Raw genomic sequence first — 23,803 nt, forward strand, 5'->3', positions numbered from 1 at the left:
ACATTTTACACATTGGATCATTTGGAATTTCACTTTTGCAGGTAACAACATGCTTTTCTTATTCACTAAAGTTCATCTATTCTTAGGAGTATCTTGCGCACCTTATGGTTTCTTCCATGTTTGTCCAAAAGAGAGATAATCGATTTAATATGTCCTTCCTTAATAATGTTTAGAGCTTCTGGACTTTCCACCAACACACAGTGCAAAACCTCTAGAATTCCTGAGAAAGTAAAAAAATAATTATTATTGATTATATATCATCATTAGCCGAAAGCCCGTACTATTGCCCAGGTGAAATCTGTAAAGTCATGTGAGGCAAAAGTAACTGCTAAACAAAAATATTAGGCAACAAACATAGAAAACACATGAATGCGAAACATACACATTGTCAAATTGCAATTTACACACAAGACAACTTCGGTTCACATCACCTTAACTCAAACATATCAACCTCCCTTCAGTTGTCTGGACTCAGCAGCACCATTTCCCTGATTCTCCCTCTCCAGCTGCTATGGGCTTCTCCTCTGCCCAGGCTTCAGAAAAACTACTTCCCGAACTCCCCCCGGCCTGCATCTTGCTGCCCCAGGACCTTCTCTCTCCTAGAGGGTCAAACATGAAAGCAGGGTTCAGTGGCAGGGCAGGCCTGTGTTCTTAGCACCAAGGCTCTAACAGAGAGTTCTGTCGACATGCCCATCCTGAAGATTGTAGGAATAGAGGAGCTTTCTGAGCATCACTAAAATCCTGAGACTTGTGATCAGTTTGTGAGACCTGGCAACATTGCCTTCCCCTGGCTGCTTGGAGGGGACCTTCTTACCCACCATTACTCCCAGGCTGGGGGAGCTACCATTCTACCCCCTCCATTTCCCATCCCCACCACTATTCTCTTGTACCCAGCTTAGCCTCCCTCCTGCCCCCAAACAACACAGAACCCCATTCCCCTGCAACTCCATCAGCTTCCTTCTCCTCCCCAGTGCCCTGCTCCCCCTCATTATCCCCATTCACCTTTCACAGAGTCTCTACTGCTCCCCACATTCCCTGTGTCCTGTCTAGTACCCAAACGACAGTATAGCAACCATTTTGTGTGTGGGCATGACTTCAGTCCCATTGAAAACAGTGGGAGGTGGCAGCCAACTTCACTAAGGGCGGCCTCACTCTCACATGCAGATAGGCTATAGGGAAATAATAGCCATCTTGCTGACTTCAGGCCCATTGACCATAACAGGAGATGTTAATCCACTATCTGTCCAGTCACCCTTATACAACCAATAACATTTGTGCATGCAAATTAGCCGTAAAGGAAGGGTGATAATTGGTTGAGTTACCTGCAATATCACAAAGCTCTAGAACACTTGGCATGACAAAGATGCATACCTATGCCTGTGTGGTGTACAGCTACGGTAATGTGTAAAGTCAAAATGACTGAGAAACTAAAAAATTGGATTGTAACGAACAGTGCAACAGACTGTGATGATTTAACCTGTTGATATTCTGAACAGAAAGAGCTCTCAATCATGCTTGTAGCAGCTTCCATCATTTCACACTGACTCAATAGACATTTTAGGCTTCAGAGTGCTACAGAGTGACATCCCAGGAATCTTAATATATAGATAACTACACATGGCACTTCACTGCACATTGCATTTGCCCAGCAATAGATCAAGTTTAAATATTGCTGCCTTCAACAGTATACTGTGAATAAAACAAAATGAAATAAAAGGACATCATGTTGATATTATTACTGACAGGCTTAGCAGAACAAATGGGTTTAGGGGAAAGGTTAACAGAAAAGTAGTATATTGCAATTGACTTTGAGTTCTGAAGATCAATTTGATAATTATGGTTAATATACATAATGTGTATATGTAGAGACACAGACACAATATATTATGTATGTAGTATGTAGGGTGAAATCTTGGCCCTTTTGAAGTTGGTCGTAGTTTTGCCATTGATTTCAATGGGGTCAGGATTTCTCTGATATTTTAGCTTGTCAACCATAATTATGTTTGTTTTCTATTTCCCCCAAGATAATATTGTCTGAAACATCACATGACTGAAATCTGTTTTTACACTAACAGCGGGCCAAAACTAGCACTTTGAATGTTGTCCAATGCTTCAGGAGGGGCAGGTGTGAGATTCCTAGTACAGTGACCCAGTTTATGTCACTGTCTCAGAAGGACCATTCCAGCAGACAAGAGCAGGACATACTGAAGCACTTCATACTCTCTGTGTATATCACAGCTAAGTAGGGGCTGAAAGCTGCTGTTGTTTAAGGAGCAAACAAATAGAATGAGCATGAAACTGACATACACAAAGAACTAAGAACCACTAAATCACCTGTAGCCTCCCAATTAAACATAATTACCATCCCAATAAAGCAGCAGTCATTGTCATTAAGAATCATTAGACTGAAATCAGTTCTCTACAATGGTACATTAAGACAGGATCCCATGTGTACTGGGTCAAGGCACCACTGCATCGGGGGGGCCTCCAAATTTGGCAGCAACAAGCATCAGGCATGCAGTTAATTGCTACTGACTGCTGCTATTGCTGCCACCAGAAGAAAAGTCACAGCATTGGAAAGAAGGGCTGAGAAGCAGTCTTGAGCTAGAGTTACACAAGGTCTAGTCCTAGTCCTGTTAGGTCCTTGTGACCTTCTGCCTCTCTCCCATACCTTGTCTCCAGGAACATATCCTGACTCTCCCTGAGTGAGATACGTGCTCCATGCCACACTCTCTTTTTCTGGAAGAAGGCAATGGTAACAGCACAGCATCTATTCCCTCTCTCTCTAATCCCTCTCCCTCAGTCAGTATTTCTCTGCAAGACCCAGCTGCATTAGAGATGTCAGATCTTTCCTGTCAGTACATGGAGTGAAGGGAGGAATAAACCATCAACCACTACCTCAGAACACATGGAAAAGAGAACAAGGAACAGCAAAGCTTCTGGTATCTTCTGTTTCGAGACAAGAGAGCCTGCATCTTACTTAGCATCAGAGGGGAGGAGGACAGAAACCCCCATCTTCTCGCAGCTAGGAATGGAGGACATATTTCCTGACCTCCATTCAGAAGTGACAGATATTCCCATTTGCTAGGGGAAATATTCAGGGAGGAAGGGCAAATGCCTGCCACCACTCCTCCCAGCAGCTAGAAGGGAGAAGAGACGCTCTCCTCAGCAGCTAGGATGAAGAAAAGCAAAAACAACATCAGTCCCATCAATCAGAACTCCTAACCCCACACTTCAGAAGCTAGATATCCACCTCCCAATTAAAAGCTGAAAACTAGACCCAACCAGTACCGGCTAGAGAACATATCTCACAAAACACTTGTCCTATATAATCACACAAGCCTATGACCCAGCTAACCACCTAACAATGTGCCAGATACCCCCCTTCTATTCACTCATTCTCTCAGCATTCATCAGATCCCTCTCATTCAATACACAGGACAGAGATAAACTTTCTTATGTCTACCCTGAATATAAGTCACAGACCCTCAGACACACACAAATCATTGTGAGATGCACCCAAGATCCTTCAATACCAGATACAGGCTACAAGAGTACATGCAAGCTATGAACCCAATCCTCCATATTCTACTCCCAGGAGTAATGCTTACTCATTTGAATAGATCAATGGACTTAAAAAGGACAACTGCAATGAGTAAGAACTTCTTGTGAAAATAAGGGTTGCTGGAACTTTGTATTATTATATAAAAAGGCCCCCACTACTGAAATTCATATACCTGGCAGCAAGGATTTAAAAACCTTAATTCTGTCTTTCAATTTTTAGCTATATTGTTCTAATAATTATGCAAATCAAAGGAACTAAGTGTCATACAATATTTCTGTCCGTGCACTGAGTCACACTACAGAAGCATATTTCTTAGGATGCACCTGGGAATATCCAACCGATTTTCTTTCTTGCTCCTGATTCCACTGTGCAGAAAAACCCTTCTTCTCCCATCCCTCAACATAATACATGACTAACTAAACATCATGCCATCACCACCTAGTAAAGAGCAAACTAGCACCATCAGGATTTGGTGTTCTCTTTTTAGAACGCCTTAAATTGTGGTTCTATTTCAAATTGTGGATTCTGTAAAACGGGCATCATGGGAGTCCATGATTAATATCCCAATACTTTCCATATCAAATATACTTGAATTGCAAGCAAAAAAAATACATAGTTTTTAAATGTTGGTCCTGCAAATTCAAAGTGGGATCTGAGCTTCAAGGTAGGTTCTTTCCTTCTTGTGCATTACCACAAGTGAAAGATTCAGCATGTCAAATTATGCCCCACGTGACACTTGTGCAGCCCCATCATCTTCAATGGATTGCAGAGCTGTCAGCTGATTGGCTTTATAACTGGAGCTCAATAAATAATGATGAAGGGAATACTGAACTGTGATAAAAAAAATTTGGAAAATCTCATCTCAATACAATATTTTAATGGCTCCTTTCCTCTTATTGTGAACCAGATTCACAGTCTAATTACATGGTCAAATGATAGATGATGTTGTAGCTGTGTCAGTCCCAGGATATTAGGGAGACAAGGTGGGTGAAGTAATATCTTTTATTAGACCAACAACTCCTGTTGGTGAGAGAGATAAGCTTGTGACAAGATATTATCTCACCCACCTTATCTCTCTCATGATCAGATGACATTATTTTTGAAAAAGAGTCAGGACTCATTGAGTACGCAGGTTGGAAAATGTACAATGAATGTGACAAGGGTATAGAGAGAATAAGATATGGGTCCATTTGGATCCATACCTCAATTTGGGTCAAATGCTGCTTGAAATTTTCCACAGTCTAAACCCAATGAGGCTAGTGAAATTGCTCCAAAGCCATACCAGCTGAGAACAGGTCAGGGCCCTCGGAGCACAGGATGGACAGTGTGCAGTGAATGAGGTAGAGGACATTCATTGAAGTGTAAGGAGAAAAATAGGTACAGTTCAACTGCCTCATTTACTACACTCCATCTGACGTGCACTGTAAGGGCCTGAACCAAAATCCCACTGAAGTCAATGAGACTTTTCCCCACTGACTTCAGTGGGCCTAGGATCAGGCCCTGACTAAAGAGGAAATTATTGTATGTGACCATGACTGAATACTACAGCATGAAGGAGCAATTGAACAACTGTCCTCAGCATACAAAATCTAGAACAGGTTTCTGTCAAAACTCTGCAAGATAGCTAGTGTTTGCCAGAAGAGTGAAGAAAACATGCTTCTTTGACTCTACATGTATTTATTACTGAGTTCCAATTTACTTATAATAAAAAACACAATTTGGACACACAAAGGAAGTATTTTTGAAGTGACAAAGGTTTATTCTGATTTATCGACATGAATTTTGTTGCTGTTGTGAGGAACAGAACACCCAGATGAGAGGAAAAAAAGAAAAGAAGCAATCTAAACTAAGACTATTACACGAACTCTCTAGTAAGGATGGTGAGAACAAAACTGAAATTGAATACACCATGCTGATATCTATTAATGAGAAAAATAAACGCCTTGGTGGACAATTTTTGAGGAACAATAGAATGTAGTCTAGCATGCAGTAAACAGCTTGTGGGGACTCCAGGAATCTAAAAATACTCTAAACTATCAAACAAACAAAAAGTAACAAATACCTAAAGAGAGCAAATCATTATAACATTTATGAAATGCCACATTATGCAAGGTAAACAGAGTTTCTGAAAATCAAAAAAGAAAATTGAAATACAGCACTCACAGAAAGAATTAAAAGTAATTAGTATATTTCATGTGGCTTTAAAACAAACCCACTTGCATTAACTAACTCATTTTTTAACGTAGGAAACAAAGATGGAATAATATTATAAACATAATTTTTCAGGAATTCATTATGGTAAAGAAATCTATGGTCTTTATAAAAATAGTAGAAAATTCTCTTCTAGAGGAGTCACAAGTAACTTCTCTAGAATATTTGTATGGTCAGAGCTAAATAATTTAATGCCATTAATAGCTTTACAGTAGGAAAAAGCCACCACAGGCTATTGATACATGTGATGCATGTATCTTTGTGTATCTTCTTTGTGACACATAAAATAGAAGGCCCAAGTGTGTCCAACCACCAGAGAAATCCATCAGTATCTAACTCCTTGTGTGGCTTATTGGTTTTAGAGAATGCTAGTTTTATTTTTTAAATAAAACAAAACATCTTTACATTAGTTTTATTGGGGAAGATGGGTAGGTTGTGCAATGTATCATCCCACTATGAAAAATAAATGCTAGTAGAAAGACAAAAATTGCAAAGAAAGGATTATGGACACTTTTTATTCACTGCATATATTTGCAAAATTTAAAACAAAAGTTTTCCTGGATTGTACAGATTTCCAACTCCACACACCTATCCTCAATGAGTCAGGGCTGCTCTGTCTGTAGCAATCTACCGCGCAATGACCAATTTCAACTCATTTGCTACTGAAAGCCCAGTTTAGTTTGATTCCCCAATAAAATGTGAGATAAAAATTGTTATTGGGATTTCCACTGACCTCAGTGGGAACTGAATCGAGTTCATAGTATCACTGAACAGATAGCCAAGCTCACTGAAGAGAGGAGGGTAAAACTTGGGAGCAAGGACAACCAGCTCATCATAGAATGGAGTCCTAGTCAGTGCACTATTAAACTGGGGAATTTAAAGGCACAAAAGTCAGCACATTCCAACAGTGTTAACTCAGACACATCTCACTGCCTCACTAAAGCATACATTTAACAGCATAAACAGAAATCCGACAGTACTTCACACGTCATGACATCTAGTATTATTAAATTAATGTTATTGGGGCAACGGTAACTTTTGAATTTCCAGGCTTGTGTGATTGAATCCATAATTTTAGTGCTGTTCTTACATAACATTTAAGGTTTATTTTCCAAGCTTTTGGTTTGTTGGTTTTTAATAGAGGGGGAAAAAACCTATGCTGAAGAAGTAAATGATGAGGAATGGGCAAATATTATCTCCTAGACTCCATTTCCAAACCAACCAGCCACCTCTCTATCACACATTATCAGTGTAACAACTGAGCCCTGGCTATCGAACAGAGAGAAAACCCTGCCGATGCAGAAGCTCTCCTGGCAGCCATTTCCTCTCAGGAACGAGTGCCCTGTGTGCCTGAACGACACATTTGAATGTACAACTTGATCACACATTTACTGAAATATGCCCATTTGTTTATGGTAAAACAACTGGACCTGTCCCTCACTCCTTGGAGCTGTCCAAAAGTGATCCAGTCAAGTAAAATGTGTGTACTGCTATGTGTTCCTCTGACAGAAACAAGGGAAACACACAAAATATCACACCAACAAATTATCTAACACAGATCCAAAACCAAGAATGTTACTTCTTTTACATGATCTTTTCATCCACACAAGCAACAGTGGAACGTGGAGGGTTTTATTATAAATGCTGGCAGGACAGTCCATTTTAATGTGTCAACAGGAAGCTGAGAAAGAAGCCTGAAGGCTAGCAAATAATTTCAGTCAGATGCAATAATCCTTAGAGTATGAAGCTTAAGACATTTAGAATAAAAATAATTGTTCTTCAAGTGTGTCTTTAAAAATGATTTCTCCCTTATGTAGTCAAAAACTAATCTTTGCTGCTAACAGATTTTTCAGACATTTTCAATTCTCACTTTACACTTTTATTCAATATGCTACTGTTTCCTTACATTTTTAGAAGGATTAGTTAATATCAGCTGGAGTTTATTCAAGTGAGACACCACATGTCTTAATTTATGCACTGCAGAGACAGAATATTTGCATTTTCCACTCTATTTCTTCTATGATGTCTCAGTGCTAAAGAGGTCCAACCCCAAACACCTTCTTACTCAGACAAATTCTCATCTTTTAATTTTGCTTTAGTAAAGAATTCAAGATCAGGACAAAAGCAAGGAATGATTTCACTTCCCTGTACTGGTTTCTGTTTTCTTCAGTCCTGGTTTGATTTGTAAGCTAAATTTGCATCTTAGATTCTTTTTTACATATATGTTTGATTTTTATAATCTATTTCCAATTCTACAGCATCTTGCATTCAAGAATCTGAATTAAGCCTCACAACATTCCCAAAAGGGCAGGTAAATAAGTACTATCATGGGGAAACCGAGGCACAGAGCAGTTAAATGACTTCCCCATCGTTCAAAGCAAATCACTGGCAAAGTGAGTAGAAGCACTAGGAACTGCCACCTCTGCATCTTGCATTCTAACCACCAGTTCACCACTCCTAACAGAAACACCCTATTCTAGGCCTAATTGCCATCCAGTGTAATTTTGCTAAAAGCATTATTTTGGATAAAACAGGAATGTTTTTAATATATAATTTTTCCATTTAAAACAATCTTGAAACTAAAGTGGGGACAGATTATGGAGACTGACTTATTAAGCAGTGTCTCTCATGATAAGCACATGATACCAGAGCTCAGTGATCTGCACTGGGTGCCTATTAATTCATGGATGGAGTTTAAGGGTTAGGGTGGGGGAATAGTTTAAATCTGTAAAGCCCTAAAATGCAGTGGGCAGAATCTCTCTTACCAGGTTATATTCATATGTATGTAGCCAGCCAGGGTGTTTGAGTCTAAGCCTCCTCAATATAAAGAGTGGGGGGGGATATGTCCACAGGTACCCTCAATTGTGGAACTACCAGCCTTCAGGACAGGAACTCTGTTTTCATATATGTTTGTGCAGCACAGTAGGGGATCCAATTCTGAGTGACTTTTTTAACACTGGTCAGTACTAATACTCAGTACTAACTAACTACTAGTACACTACATAAATACTTCCCAACTTGGTCCAAAACAGTCTTAATTTGTTGACCTTCGCTACTTCCACCAATCAATCTATTTACCCTAGTTTTTTTAGTTATTTTACAACACAGGAAACAAAGATAAAATATTATTTAAAAATAAAGAGTGGGAAAAAAAAGGGCTATTTGATTTTATATCCTCCACTTGGTTGATTTTTCCCCATCTCTTGGTGTTACCCATTTAGTGCCAAGTTAATGCATGCCAAATTTTCACAAGCTTCACTACTTCATCTCTTAAATATTTTTCTAACAAACTTCGGCTTATTGTACATCTTACACTACTATTTACACCACTGCTGAATTTGGCACAGAAGCTTCAATAGAAGACACCAAATTTCACCAGACCTGAATTTGGCCCAAGGGTTCAACGAATTACGAACCTAAACTGAACTGGTTTTATTTCCACATTGGTATGAATAACCATTGCACTGTTGTCACTGCATGATGGAAAACCCAATGGAGGCTGTTATATGAGAGTTTAAATTTTATATTACATTTGCAAGTGTTCAATCTTTTCTTACTGATTTGCTTCCTTGTTTAATTTATCAGCGTGTGTCCAATGTGCAAAGTCAGCTTAACAGACATGGACCTGGATAGTACTAAGAGTCAGGAGCAGTCCTAACTGTTTTGCCAGACAGGGCAGAGAAAGTATTTGTGCCTCCACCGCCCCAAGTGGCCAAGCAAAAAATAATAATAAAAACAAAAAAAACCGAGTGGCACAGAAGTATAGTGCCTCCTGGAAGTAGGCACTCAGAGTACATGTCCTGCTCTCCCATCCCTAGAAACAGCTCTGCTTAGAGTGTTCCACACTGATCATAAAACAATCCCTTAGCTCGAAGGTTAGTGTCCATCCTGAGGATCTAAACTGCCATGGTTCAAACCCTGCTGCCAGCCCATAATGGGGGAGGGTCCCTGTAGTTGCACATGCTGGTGTGAGGCTGGTAAGCCAGGTGCCAGCTCTCACCAAAGTTGTAGCCATCAGTTGAGCACTTCCAAATGCATAGCTGGAAGCCAGACCAGCTCACTTGTAAGTTAATGTTGTTTGAGATAGGTGTTGAAGTTATAAGAATGTGTTGAGTGTTTAAACTCTATAAGATGCTTGTAAGTTGCTGCATGCATTAATCTTACTTGTAATGTCTGTATCCGGTGCTATAAAGGTAATATTTAAGTTTTTCTTTATAATTGTAAAAATGCCTGTTCTGAACTTGTGAACATAGGCAGAAAAAGTGGTTCTCCTGCTCACCCAGAACTATCAAGCCTAAATGGGCCATTGTGGAACATTGCCACGCAAAGGCTGGTTTAATGGTCCTCTTACACACATAAAAGTGCTATGTGCAAGAAAGCACATCCCATTAGCTTGAATTCTGGAAGAAGGAAATAAAGATAGCGAACATGAAGAATTTTCATCTATTTGTTGTTTGTGCTCTTACAAGCACTGGAGCTAAGAAACAAAAAATAGAGATCCTCAGGGTCAATGGGGGTTAGCTCTAAAAAGACATTCAGTGCTGACAGATTAGTATATCTCTGCCATCTTTTAGAACAGACTGAATTCATTTGTGTATATATGTTGCCTGCTTCAAACTGTAAATAACACATTTCTTTTTCCTAGTTAATAAATCCTTAATTAGTTTACTACAAGATTGGCTACCAGCATTGTCTCTGGTGTGAGATCAAAGATACAAATTGATCTGGGGTAAGTGACTGGTTTCTTGAGACTGGGAGCAACCTGAATATTTTGTGATTTTTGGTGTAAGTGACCATTTATCAGAAGTCCAGCTTGCCTGGGAGGCAAGATAGTCTGAAGTGCTCAAGGGAACTGTCAATGACTCCATGGTAAAACTGTTACAGTGATCTAGGAGTTCACAGTTGTTACTGGGTTGGTAAAAATCTAAAATGACAGAATGCACCACCAGTTTGGAGTTTTTGTCCTGCTTTTGACAGTCTGCCCTGAGGTTGGCACTCAGTCATGAACTGCAGGACAGCAGGACAGCTGGAATTTCTGTTTTCATGGTTTTCTATTTAAGTAACTACTTTATATTAGGTTTAAAGGTTTAGAAGTATGGTCAGGAGAATAAAAATTGTTTTTTTTTCCTTGCTGGATATACCCTTTATGTACAGATCATGTCCTTTAAAAAAAGTTTTTTTTATGTTTTTTGTGAGGGGTTTTTCGTGGGTTCACTATTTTGTATGCACAATAAGTTCAATTCAGATATAAGATGCTATGTTTCATTTCAGCCAGTCACTTTGCTTAGCAGAAGGATGTAAAATCATAAAGCATGCATCTTACAGTACTGTAGGACAGACGTTCTCAAAGGGGGAGGCACAGAATGTATTCTGGGGTGTGTGAGAGAAGCTTAGGGGGGAAAAAAGCTTACTGCGCACATTCAGAGCTGGGTAGCCAGAGAGTGGCATCTGCTGGCCGGGTGCCCAGCTCTCAAGGCAGTGCTGCTGCCGGCAGCAGCAGCAGCGAAGTAAGGCTGGTAATACCATACCAAGCCACTCTTACTTCTCCATTGCTGCTGGCGGTGGTGCTGCCTTCTGCTTTCAGAGTTCCGCCGCTCTGCTTTCAGAGTTGAATGGCCAGAGAGCAGCGGCTGCTGGCTGGGAGCCTGGATGGGAGACGTGAATTACTACAGACACAAAGAAAGAGGGGTATGATTAAGTACGTTTGAGAAACACCGCTGTAAAAGACACATACAGAGATCTACGCTCTCCATATCTCACACATAAAGTCTGTTATTTAAAGAGAATTTCACTTTCAGATACTTAACTGCTTTCCAGTCTTAAATATTTTGATCACTTACATCCCAAACAAACTAACTATCTCATATCTACATGGCTCCACAAATTATATCCAGTAAGCCTGCAAAAATATAAATCACATATGGGACTTTTAAAATGACTTTTATATAATTTTTTCAACTAAGAGAAGAAAGAATCTAAACTGTTAATCTTTAATTTGATTTTCAGATCAAAACCCAAAGGCCAATTAGGTTTCTAAGTGAGAGACTTGAAAATGACCTACTTCACACATAGATATCTTAAATCTGGGGATAGCTAACATTAAGGCTTCATGGCTCTCAATTCTGATAGTATCAGCTTGTGATTTATAGACATTTACAAGTCACTGCTTGTTAGAATAAGAATAAAATAATTTAAAATATTTTATATGTTGAAAGATTTTCAAAAAGTTACTATTTCTTATTATAAGAGATAGGATCAAATTCTGTTAATCTCATTCACATGAATAATTTACTGTCTTCCATGGAAGTATTCATATAAATAAGCAAGCACAATTTAGCCCAAAGTGTAAGTCATTCTTAATAAGGAGACTGAAATGTAGAGTTGAATAAAGCCAGAGTGATCTTGGCTCTGCAAAACCACAACTATTCTTTTTACCCCCACCCAAAACCAAAACAAGTGGTGATCTAAAGCTAGATCCTCATTCTGTTTAAACTCCAAAGTTTAGAGAAACGATTCCTGCTTTAGACCTTTTTCTGAAAATATTTTGCCAAGTAAGATGTAGTGGTGGTTTTAAGTGTTACTGTTATTATAACTGAACTGTCTGACAGCAGGGAGGAGATACAATTCTATTTTAGAAAACTTGCCTGATTTCCTGGCAGAAATGATCACATTCCCCTGACAGATCTTCGAAGTGGTTTACTTGAAGAACAAAGAGTCCACACTTGATAATAATTGACCTCAAATAGCATCTTCCCTCTGAAATCTCCTTTGTAATGCAGTTGGGTTCAGACAGGAGTGCTGAGAACTGCCTAAAGCTTCAATTTGGTGAGTTAGAATTCACCAGGGAATCACTGGAAATGTACTTATTATGGTCCCAAAGGGTTACGTGCTTTCAGTTCATGTTTTGGTGCTTATAATGAGAGTATTGATAGATAATTTTATCTATCGTCTTAGAAATGGCATTTTGTACCCTAACTACTCTCCACTGAAAGGTATCACTGAAGCAATGGAAGTTGTGCTTAGAACCATGTGCAATGTCAAGTCCTTATTTTCACTGGAAAAAATTCATGAAAACTTTCACTGCAGGTACGCAGCTTAGAAACTTTCGATAGTGAAGCTGAATTAAATTTCTTGCTGGCAAACAAAAAAATGCTATTTTTCCTTCACATACTGCACTTTAGAAAAATAAATTGATTATTCTAGGGGAATAAATAATATCATTATACTTTGGTTAAAAGATGTACTTTAAAGAAACATTTATTCATTTTGTATACATATCACTGCAAAGCACGTGATATGTTTATATTCTGGCACCAGTCCAGCAAACACAAAGTTTAAAGCTAAGCACGCAAGTAATCCTATTGACTACAATGAGACTATTAACATGCTTATAATTCAGCAGATGCTTAATTGTCTCAGAGGTCAGAGCTCTTGGAATCTCACAAAATTGAGCCTACACATTATTCAGGAAAATTCATAAAGGTAAAAGTGAATTTGCAGACAATGTTGGAATCAGACAACCAGAACGAAAGTACTTATTTTCTACAAGACCAATTCAGGAAAACCTGCATCCTAACTCTTGTATCACAAATAACAATCCTTCAGAACTTCTGTGGCCTGGCACTGAAGCTGGATGTATTTGATTGAAGGTGGGATTTTCAAAAGCACCTAAGTGACTAAGGAGTACAAGTCCCGCTGGAAGTCTATTAGGTGTCTTTGAAAATCTGACCCCTAAACTCTTATACAGTGCTTATCACAAGCTCTAAGCACATCATAAAAATCACAAAAAAAACAAAGATTTCAAAAACCTTTCCTTTATGAGCTCCTCAGTAGAATGAGCCTCATTATGCTACACAACTGCATAGCCAACTTTCTAATAAAGATTCCTTTACAGCCTATATAATACACATCTGACCCCTTACTATATTACCATACATAGGAATTCTCATGTCTAAATTTTCAAAAGTGGCTAGTGATTTTGGATCACCAAAATGTGATGGTTGAATACTGCCTAACTTGAGATAAATTAAAGGGACTTGATAGTCATTAGATACTCAGCCCCCTTTACGGGGATTTGAGTTGTTAGGTTAGTTCTCATGCTGTTTTTTGGACAGCAAAACCACCACCGAATGCATTGTGTGTCTCATCACGTCCTATCCTGAGCCAAATCTGATGCGTTACGGGGTAAGATGCCTGTGAGAGACAAGTGTCCATTGATGACATCCAACGATCGTGGCTGAAGTCTTCTGAGGGGGAGGGGATCTTTTTCAGGGGATTCAAATTGGATGTGCACACACCCCCGTGGGGAAAAAAAAATCAAGGCATCGCCTATCCTAAATTGTTTCTGAAAAATCATAGTTCCGGTTACATAAAATGTGAAACCAGCTCTATTATAAAATTATTGCATTGTGGACTATTCAAAAAAGCTTTCAAAAGAATAAACAAATTGGTACTCAAATCCTGGCAATTTCAAAGTTGTGACAATACTTCCTGAAGGTGGAACATAGCTGGGAAGGGATCTTTTAACTATGGCTCTGTCAATTTTGAAATGACTGTTTTTCTTTTCAGCTCTTTCAGACTCAGATGTCCATGAAAGCAAGGAGCTGAAAGCACCAGCCCAGCAGGTTTCTTCCCCAGAAATAATGCCAACAACTTCAATCTTGCACTGCAACACCTTCTACATATAAAGGCCCTTTACTTCCTTTTGTGAAAACCCCTATGCTCTTCCACTACTGCCAGCTCCAGTGATGTTCTCCAACCGTTAACCACAGCACACCTCTCTACTAGGCATCAGCACTGTGGGGAGCTGTCGGGGCAAGTGCTAAGGCAGGGGTAAGTCAACAGGCAGACCGGGGGCCAAATCCAGAGTGTAAGACGCTTTTGAACAGACCGCGAAACCTTTTTATTTACTTATCATCATTATTGTTATTTTTTAATTATTTTCTCTGGAGTCTGGACCTTGACGATATATTGACCAACAAAATTTGGACCTTGACAAAAAATAATTGATTACCCCTGCACTAAGGCATCAACCCCAGGGAAAGCCAAGGCAGGGGCACAGACACATCAGTGCAACCTGAACTCCATATATAGCTGCTGCCTCAGATCCTCAGCTTCACCAAAGCGTAGTACCATGAGGAGCCAGGAGCACAACCACATAGGGGGATAGGTGAAATCAGCACCACTGCGGGGGTGGTCGGCAGGTGTGGATGGAGGCAGGAGCCTTTGTGCTCCCCCACCATGCTGCACCTTCAGATCTCCTGCCAAAGCAGACCCCATCTCTGTGTAGAAAGAGAGAATGGTAGTAAAAGAGGGAAGGAACTGACATGTAGGGGGCAGGAACAGTCACAGTGGGACTCTGGGCAGAGTTGTATGTGAGAGGGTCAACATTGGTACCCTGGAAATTAGGTAAGAATTATTTCAAAATTATTAGGAGTAGTAGCAAAGAAGACACTAAAATCAGAAATCCACATTCCCAGCAAGGTCAGTGGCTCTTGTCATATTTTAATCCAAAAATGGAGTGATGACGATATAAAGTTATTTTTTAATGACATCTCCACTGTCCAGAAGCATTATGAAAAAGCTCTTCTTCCAAGATTTTGAGCCAGCTGTTTTCAGAGTTCAGTGGGCCCAATGCAGACTCATTTAGTTTAGGGATGTTAGGAACAAAGGTTGTCTTTTGCTGTGTCTGCACAGTGCCTAGCACAAAGGAGCCCTGAACATAAATGGCACAGATCTGCACATTGCTGTAATACAAGTAATAATTCTGCCAGAGTATCCCAGTTACCCAATACAGAAATATGTACTTAGCCACAGAAAACCCGAGTCCGACAAAGTATTCTGACAGCCTGAAAATCATCCAGTTACTCAGGGCATTTTATCCTTAGCATTTATCCTTAGTCCTTAGGGGACTCCACAAGTTAAAATATCCACATCCTAATTACGCAGCAGCAGCTTGCATCACAGCCACCTGTTTGGTGCCTCCTGCAGAAGTCCCAGGCATAGGGGATGGGACGCTCTGGGCTAGGCCAGAGCAGGGAAAGGACCAACTCAAGCATGGCAGAGGTAGTCTTAAAACCTTGGTATTTCCTCACTGCCACAGACCCCATAGAAGTACTGGATGTGCACTGTGGGCCAAAGCAGCCCACACAGTTCCAGAATCATGAAGGCACAAGCCATCTCCTTTCCGTCTCAGTGCCAGCCCTAGCACCAATATAGAGACAAATTTGTCCAGAGATTATAGCAGAAAGGCACGGAATTCTTCATTGTGAAAAAGAATTTCAGCAGTTTCATATGGAATTCTTTACTTACATAAAAATTCCTGAAATGGATTGTGGGAAATCAGGACCATTTCTATTTATTTTTAGAAGTTGATGCTAAAAGGCAGACCAGTAGAGGTGATTTTAACACAAGTGTCTGCTGCCTTGCACTGGGAGTCCCCCTCTTTTGGGAACTCAAAGGCAATACTTGATGACATCACTGGACGAGGAGACCTACATGGTTCAGTGTCCCAAAGTGACAACTCGAGTTCCCTTCAGTAAAGAACATCAGACTTCTAAACACTGGCATACTGACAGGATACTTGGTAAAATGGTGAAAGCATCCTTGTAGAACCATTCACCTCAGTTGCAATCACCACCTGCTGAAACATGTAAACGTCCTGACAGCTGATCCCAGCTCCTATGGCGAGGGCCGTGCTAGCACTGACATTGACTGAATACTTTCCCTTCGTGTCTCAGGGACAGAGAGTAGTGGTGAGGAACAGGGATGTGTGTGAGTTTCTCATTACAAAGCTGGGGGAAAACAGACAAATGAGTTGCCTAGGGACATGTCTGTCTCCACAGCTGCTGCTGACCCTTTGAAGGCTACTGAGGCAACAAATTTAATAACATATCAAGTGATGATCCGTGACTGACACAACCTGCAGCATTAAGAATGGCCATTCAGCAACGGAAGAACAAGGCTTTGATGTAGGAGTCCCACAGAAAAAGGCTGAAGAGAACAAAAATGTTGTGCCTGTGACATGCAAAAGTTACCTCCTGATTTATTTTCAAATTTCTACTATTCTGATGTATTGGATAAGCATTTTGCAACATTCAGGGCACAAAGAAAAGGCACCAACACCCGCCTGGAACTTCTGCTTTAATACATCAACTGACACAAGTATGTATCGGTGTATGGGAGAGGCAGGCATAAGAAGCTATTTATTGCTGGAGAGGAAGCAGCAGGGGATGGAGAAGCAAGTTAGAACTCTGATCAATCTTCTCATAAGACATTTATAATCAATGAGCGATGCAGGGGAAAGGGGGCTGATTATGCTTCTGCTAGGTCATATCACAAATAGTGGTACTGTATATTTTATACATTATGTTGGAGCCCCCTGAAATGGCCTAGAAACTACTGGGACCAATAACAAGATCAAGCTGCTCTGTACCCCAGAAAGAAACGGTGTAACAGCCAACTAACACAATAACGAGGGATGGAAATACCGTACGAATCAAACCAAGCATTTAAAAAGCAATCAGGTCACTGCTATTATTATTGACGTTAATGCTCTAAATTTGGGCACCTCTTCTATTTTCAGAGTTTTAGACTTCAACATGTTGTGCATTAATCTGCAAAATACCAGAACTGCATCTAGATTTGTGCGAAAAAAGTGACATACCTTGATGACAAGTGCGGTTCCAGGTATACATATAGCCACACATTTGTAAACAAGTAGGCAGGGCGAACTGAAAACATGACAATCACTGCACACTGAAGGCTGTTCAGTTCCATTATCCTTCTGCTTCAACCCATAAGTTTTACACACCTCTCTCTCAGAGATACATTGCCTAAACACTATTGCTGATCCGACTACTAACAGTCAATTCTGAGAGTGCCGCATTAAATTACCACTAAATTCCATATAGCCATGCTCATTGTGCAAAAATAATGAAGAACACCCACAAGAACATAGGAATTGCCATATTTTAATCAGACCAGTGTGTCACAACCAGGACATGGACGGTCGGACCTACTGGTCAGAGTAGGAGTCAACAGGGTCAGGTTGAGGGCTGCTGGTGCTTGAAGTAGTTTCCATCATATACAGGTTTTATAATTTTGTTCAGTGGCTCTCAGCACCCCCATTATTCAAATTGTTCCAATGCCACGCCATCAGGTTTCCAGGAAATCAGAGTATTTTTGACTTTCCAACTTTAATGGTCTTTTAACAAAGATTTCTGCAGATAATTTAATAGGCGAACGGAAAGCAAACTGAGAAAAATAGATATTAAATCTAGTAGAATCGTACAGACTGATATAAGAACATAAGAACAGTGATACTGGGTCAGACCAATGGTCCTTCTAGCCCAGCATCCTGTCTTCTGACAGTAGCCAATGATAGGAGGTTCAGAGGGAATGAACAGAACAGGTAATTATCAAGCGATCCATCCCCTGCCACCAATTCCCAGCCTCTGGCAAACAGCAATCCCTGCCTATCCTGGCTAATAGCCATTGAGGGACCTATCCTCCATTAACTTATCAAGTTCTTTTTTGAACCCCTCTGCTGATCACCAGCAAAGTTGGAATCTTTACAGCACGGACTTCTGTGACGTTAGCTAACGAAGTGACTGATAGCAATAGTAGGTTGAGGAAGGAGTGGGTTTCACAACTATTTGCTGATATCAGAGGAATGGTGAGACTTAGGCTTCCATTCCAGTTCTGGAGGGGAGTGTACTGTAGTGGTTACAGACCCTTTGGCCCCTATTCTCCCCTGCTTGACCTCTTCTGCCCATCTTACCTCCGAGCCGCTCCAGCTCCTCATCCCATTCCCAGTCTTTGTCCAGTCAGTCCCATCTCCCCGCATGCAATGTCAGTCTTCGCTCCTCCTTGAGTCTCCCCTGAAGGCTCCCAGTCCCAGTCTCCTTGACCAACAATGTCCAGTTTCCCCAACACACCCAGTTCCTCATTTAATCAGTCTCTCCATCTCACTGGTTAACAGTCCCAGTCCCCTTGCCAAACCAGTCTCCCCCACTCCACCTAACTAGCTCCCAGACCTTCATCCCCTGCCCACCAGCTCTGTTTGTCCTCCCCACAAACACTTGTCCTAATCTACTCTCCATGCTGCCCCAAATCCAGCTCTTCTCCCTCTCCACTCTTCCTCTTCACTGCAGAGGCACCAGCAGGGGAAGCATGAAGAATAAAAGAGAAAATCTCTCTCCTGCCCTCTGTTCCAGGACTGATGCCACAGCCACCCACAGCAGCTGGAAAGAGCAATTACAGAGGAAGTCCCGCTCAGCCCCTGTAGCCCTGGCCAGAACAGATGAAATCTTCAAATAATTTAGCTACCAAACTCCAACCTGTCTCTACTGAGCATGTGTGAACTGAAATTTTTAAAAAGCTTGTAACTTGGCCAAATTTGGGCTCCCTCCCCATGGAGCAGTAAGAGACATCAGGAAGGCCTGCTGCCAAATTTCTAGTCCTTACTCTAAAGCATGGAGGGGCTAGCGCTTCTCAACAAACTGTTGTAAGAGTTATTTCTTACATGGACAAAACAACATACCTTTCCATATCTCATTCTTGGAAGCAGTTGAACCATTTTTGTTGAACCTTACCAAAACTTGATTTATAACCAGAGATGGTTACATACATATGATTCAATCATATTTAAAACATCAAGTTTTCTTAAAATTTTTAATGAAAAATTTTGGAATTCTCCAATTAAAATACAAAGCTAAAAACCTGAAACTGATTTTTCATTTCAGTTTTTGTTATTTTCTGTTATTCTTCCCCATCTCCATTCTGTCCCTTATGGCCACACCCCCATCCCTTTTCTTTTTTCCCCCTTTTTCCATTTTGCAACTGAATAGATGGGTCAAGGAGGGCAAAATGAAGAGCTTTTTCATCCAAAAATCTGAAAATATGGGGAAAAAGTTCTCTGAAAATTTTTCTTTAAAAAAAAATGACCACTTTTCATCAAACAACTGTACTGCATGAAAAAAAATCAGACAGCTCTATCTAGGGTGCAATAAGACAGTTAGGAAAAGCCTATCAATCCCATCCATTTAAAGCATTCAAGTTTCTAAACTAGTCACCAAAAACTACTTAACAAATGCATTTCTTTCTTTCCTTTGTTAAGGACTAATGGCTTTTGCTCCTGGTGTAGCTTGTGATTTGGTGGTGAAAAGAAATCTATGCATAGACTATGCAAGTAGTGACAGAAGAGTCTACAATGTTCAAAAGCCTCGAGGCCAGAAAAAAGGCACTCTGCACTAAATTCATATATCATACGTGCATATGCCCCTTATGGGGACATCAATGAGTGCCCCATATGCTTCTTTTTAAATTTGTTTTTATCCATTTTTTCCTCTTATTTTAGTTAAAGAAACCAAAATTTGCAAGACAAATGATTTGTCATAGAACAAAGCTAGTTACATAAAACCATGCTCCTCTCTGTAGATAATTTAACAATCTAGTGCTCATGAAAAATGGATGCTTTGGGAAAAGAAAGAACTGTCATATTGATTTTCCTTTTTATACTTTTCTTTTCAGCTCACCTGTTTCAGCAATCCTCTATTTCTGTGTCTTGTGACTCACCCAGTTTGTGTGTTATCTATTAAAAGAACTCATTGCCTAACAATTTCTTACAAAAAAAATCAAGGTGTAAAAATTTTTGTTCTACATTGCACATTGAATTTTGAATAAATCGAAGAGCTATGAAATTAATATGTATGAAGTGTACAAGACAAGTTTATGTTCTCTTTTCTTCCCATAAATACTTAATTTAACCCACTACATTGAAAGGTGAAAAGAACAAGAGGCTAAAAGATCATGGTCAGTTTTCTTTGCAATATTAACTGTAAAATCATCATCATCATCATCATGGTACTTTGCCTTCAGACCAGTAATGTGACTGTCAGCATCTACAGCATTCTTGGAAAACAGCCAAAAATCAATCTCAAATGTCTAGACCCAGCCATTCCTCCCTGAATCCCATTTTGTAGCTGCTAAATCAAGATAGGATAACAATTTACCCAACAGCTTGTGTGACATCATACTGGCACATTCTCAGGTTGACAAGAATTTTTTTTTTTAAAGAATTAAAAATTCTTATTTAAAATAAAAAAAGAAAAAGCTAACAATTAATCAGCAAATTAAGAAAAGAACTTGATTACAGCCCTTAAATCAGCACTGTAATTTATAGAAGCACAACCCTGGTTTCTGCCTACTGTCTTGAGATACACTGAACAAAAGAATCTCTAATGCTAGAAAATTTGCCTCCCAAATGTTGTCTACTCAATCAAATGTAAAGGAGGTGGCAATAGGCAAAAAATTAAAAATACACTATCATATTTTTAAAACAAGAGCTTTGTAATAAATAAGCAAGTTGACTGTTTTAAACTAGTGGGAAAGGAGACATTTAGGTAAGCCAAATACATATCTTAAATGGTGCCCAGATCCGAGGGATGGGTGTGATGCTGTATGATTGAAACATGACCATGTACATCATTGATATTGCCACTATTAGACAATTGCAATAATCTTGTACAAAGTTCCGGAGGTATAGCCGTGTTAGTCTGTATACAGCAAAATCAACGAGAGTCCTGTAGCACTTTAAAGACTAACAAATTAAATTTCTGTAGGCATAAGCTTTCGTGGGCTGCAACCCACTTCATCAGATGCAAGAAATAGAAATCAGATACGGGGTATATATATACATCCAAGGGTAAGGAACAACAATGGGGAGGGTAGGTGTTAGCAAAGTCTTTTCAGTTAGAGTAGATGAGGCCTATTCACAACCATTGATTAGAAGGTGAGAATGTGTGAACAGTGACAATTACTTCTTGTAATGAGATAACCACTCCAAGTCCCTATTCAGACCCAGTTTGATTGTGTCAAGTTTGCAGATCAGTTCCAGCTCTGCAGTTTCTCCCTGAAGTCTGTTTTTGAAGTTTTTTTGTAGAAGTATGGCAACTTCCAAGTCAGCTACAGAGTGTCCTGGGAAACTGAAGTGTTCTCCGACTGGTTTATGGATGTTACCATTTTTTATGTTTGATTTGTGTCCATTTATTCTTTTGCGTAGTGAAAGTCCGGTTTGGCCAATGTACATGGCAAAGGGGCATTGCTGGCACATGATGGCATATATTACATTAGTAGATGTGCAGGTGAATGAGCTCCTTATGGTGTGGCTGATGCGGTTAGGACCTGTGATGGTATCACTAGAGTCGATGTGCGGTCAGAGCTGGCAACGGGGTTTGCTGCAGGGATAGGTTCCTGGGTTAGTATTCTTCTTGAATGGTGTACGGTTGCTGGTGAGTATTTGCTTCAGGTTGGGGGGCTGTCTGTAAGCAAGGATAGGTCAAGCAAACAGGAAGTGGAATTTCAAAAATTCCCAGGCCTTTAAAGGGAGAGGAGCAGATGCCTGTTTACGTGGGTTCAGGGCAGCAGAGTTTGAAATGCTCACTAGAGTAGTCAGGAGGAGTATTGTGGGACACATTGTGGAGGCCATTTATGGCAACATAACCAAGCAAATGTCTACACTGATGCTTTGTCAATTTACTTTTGCCGAAAAAAGCTCTATGCATCTCATCGAGGTGGTTTTATTTTGTCAGAAAAACAGGAAAGTTTTTTTCGGTGAAAGGAGCATTGTGGTATGTACACTTTCCACTCTTTTGCCAACAAAAACTGACTTTTGTTGACAAAACTGTAGTGTAGACAAGGCCTAAAGATGCAAGTTAGATTCGGTGGTTGTAAAAGAGTTAGACTTTTTATTAATAATTTTGTTAAGTATTTTAAAAAGCAATTAGCATCCCTTAAATGTGGAAATAAAATGTATAACAAACTCATACTCCTTTTAGACAAACTTATTTCAGGGCCATCTTTCAGGATAGCATTCTGCACCCATACTCATTGCATTAACACCTTCAACCATTTTAAAGTGCTTTGGTAAACACTGTGTTTTTTCCCCTCATCATCATATAAATGACGTGGATAATCTGTCCAATACCAATATTGTTTTAATTTACATAATACAACCGGATTTTGCATTGCCAAGATCTTTTGTAGATGTAAAAACAAATCATTAAAATACAAAAATATAAGAATTATTCAATATCACATTTAAAATAAAACATCATTTTGGCTTTAAATATGCTGATAAAAGTAATATTCCCATTAGCCAAAGCCAGAGAGTTTCAAAACATACCAGGCAAATGTCTTTTACACAGAAAAAAATGTAACCAATAGTTTGAGCCTTCTGACAACCTCATATTGAATGTACATATTACTCAAGAAACCAATCTACCAATGAACTTTTGAAAATATCGTATACTAAAAGTGGTACCTTAAAGCCAATGCAAAGATTTGCTGGCAGGATATGCTGTTTGGGGGCTATTTATATGAGGAACCCTGCTAATGTATTTTGATTATAACTGGTAGTGCCTCTTCAGAAGGAAACTACTTTCCATATGATTCCACTGAAATTTTGTATTAGATACAAAGAGAATGCCTCCTGCATTACTTTCCACTGTGAAATAAATTAACTAGTGTATATGAATTGCCTGAAGAGTGGTTCTACGTACATAAGTCTTATCTGAGCTAGTACAGCAACAAAGGCTTGTATCATACAAAGCATGGAAGACTCTAGAATACTGTAAACTTATAAAAATCTCATACCTAGGCAAGGTTGAGCTTGATCAGTGTTTACACAGAAAACCTTCAAGGGAAATTCAGGCAGTACAAAAATTGTGTTAATGGTTCATAAGGTGGCACCTTTCCTCATATCATTACTAAACCAATATATACATATTATGCTGAGGGAAATTGTTGACAAAAAGACAATCTTTTGGATGAAACGTAAAAAAAATCTTAATCGCCCATTAAAATAATAGCACTTTTCACAGGAGTACACATCTGACTTTGGCAATCATATTCTCACTTTCTAATACAGTTACCTGAGTGTGTGTATACTATACATATATATATATATAGACATACACACACAGACACACACACACACACACACACCCTAATATACCACCTCGGTTC

The 23,803-nt window shown here is 39.6% G+C and overlaps 1 protein-coding gene across 16 annotated transcripts in view; it reads right to left on the minus strand.

Moving 5' to 3' along the window:
• RYR2 (ryanodine receptor 2) overlaps nucleotides 1–23,803 on the minus strand; it is a 646,139-nt gene that overhangs the window by 318,109 nt on the left and 304,227 nt on the right. For all 16 annotated transcript variants that reach the window (XM_067535799.1, XM_067535792.1, XM_067535786.1 and 13 more), the window contains one exon: nucleotides 102–220. In XM_067535799.1, coding sequence (XP_067391900.1) covers nucleotides 102–220 — 119 coding nt within the window. The remainder of the gene's footprint in view (nucleotides 1–101; nucleotides 221–23,803) is intronic.

The sequence above is a fragment of the Emydura macquarii genome, unplaced genomic scaffold (assembly GCF_026122565.2).
Source record: "Emydura macquarii macquarii isolate MOO-44397 ecotype Brisbane River unplaced genomic scaffold, CSIRO-AGI_Emac_v2 contig_3517, whole genome shotgun sequence".
NCBI lineage: Eukaryota > Metazoa > Chordata > Testudines > Chelidae > Emydura > Emydura macquarii.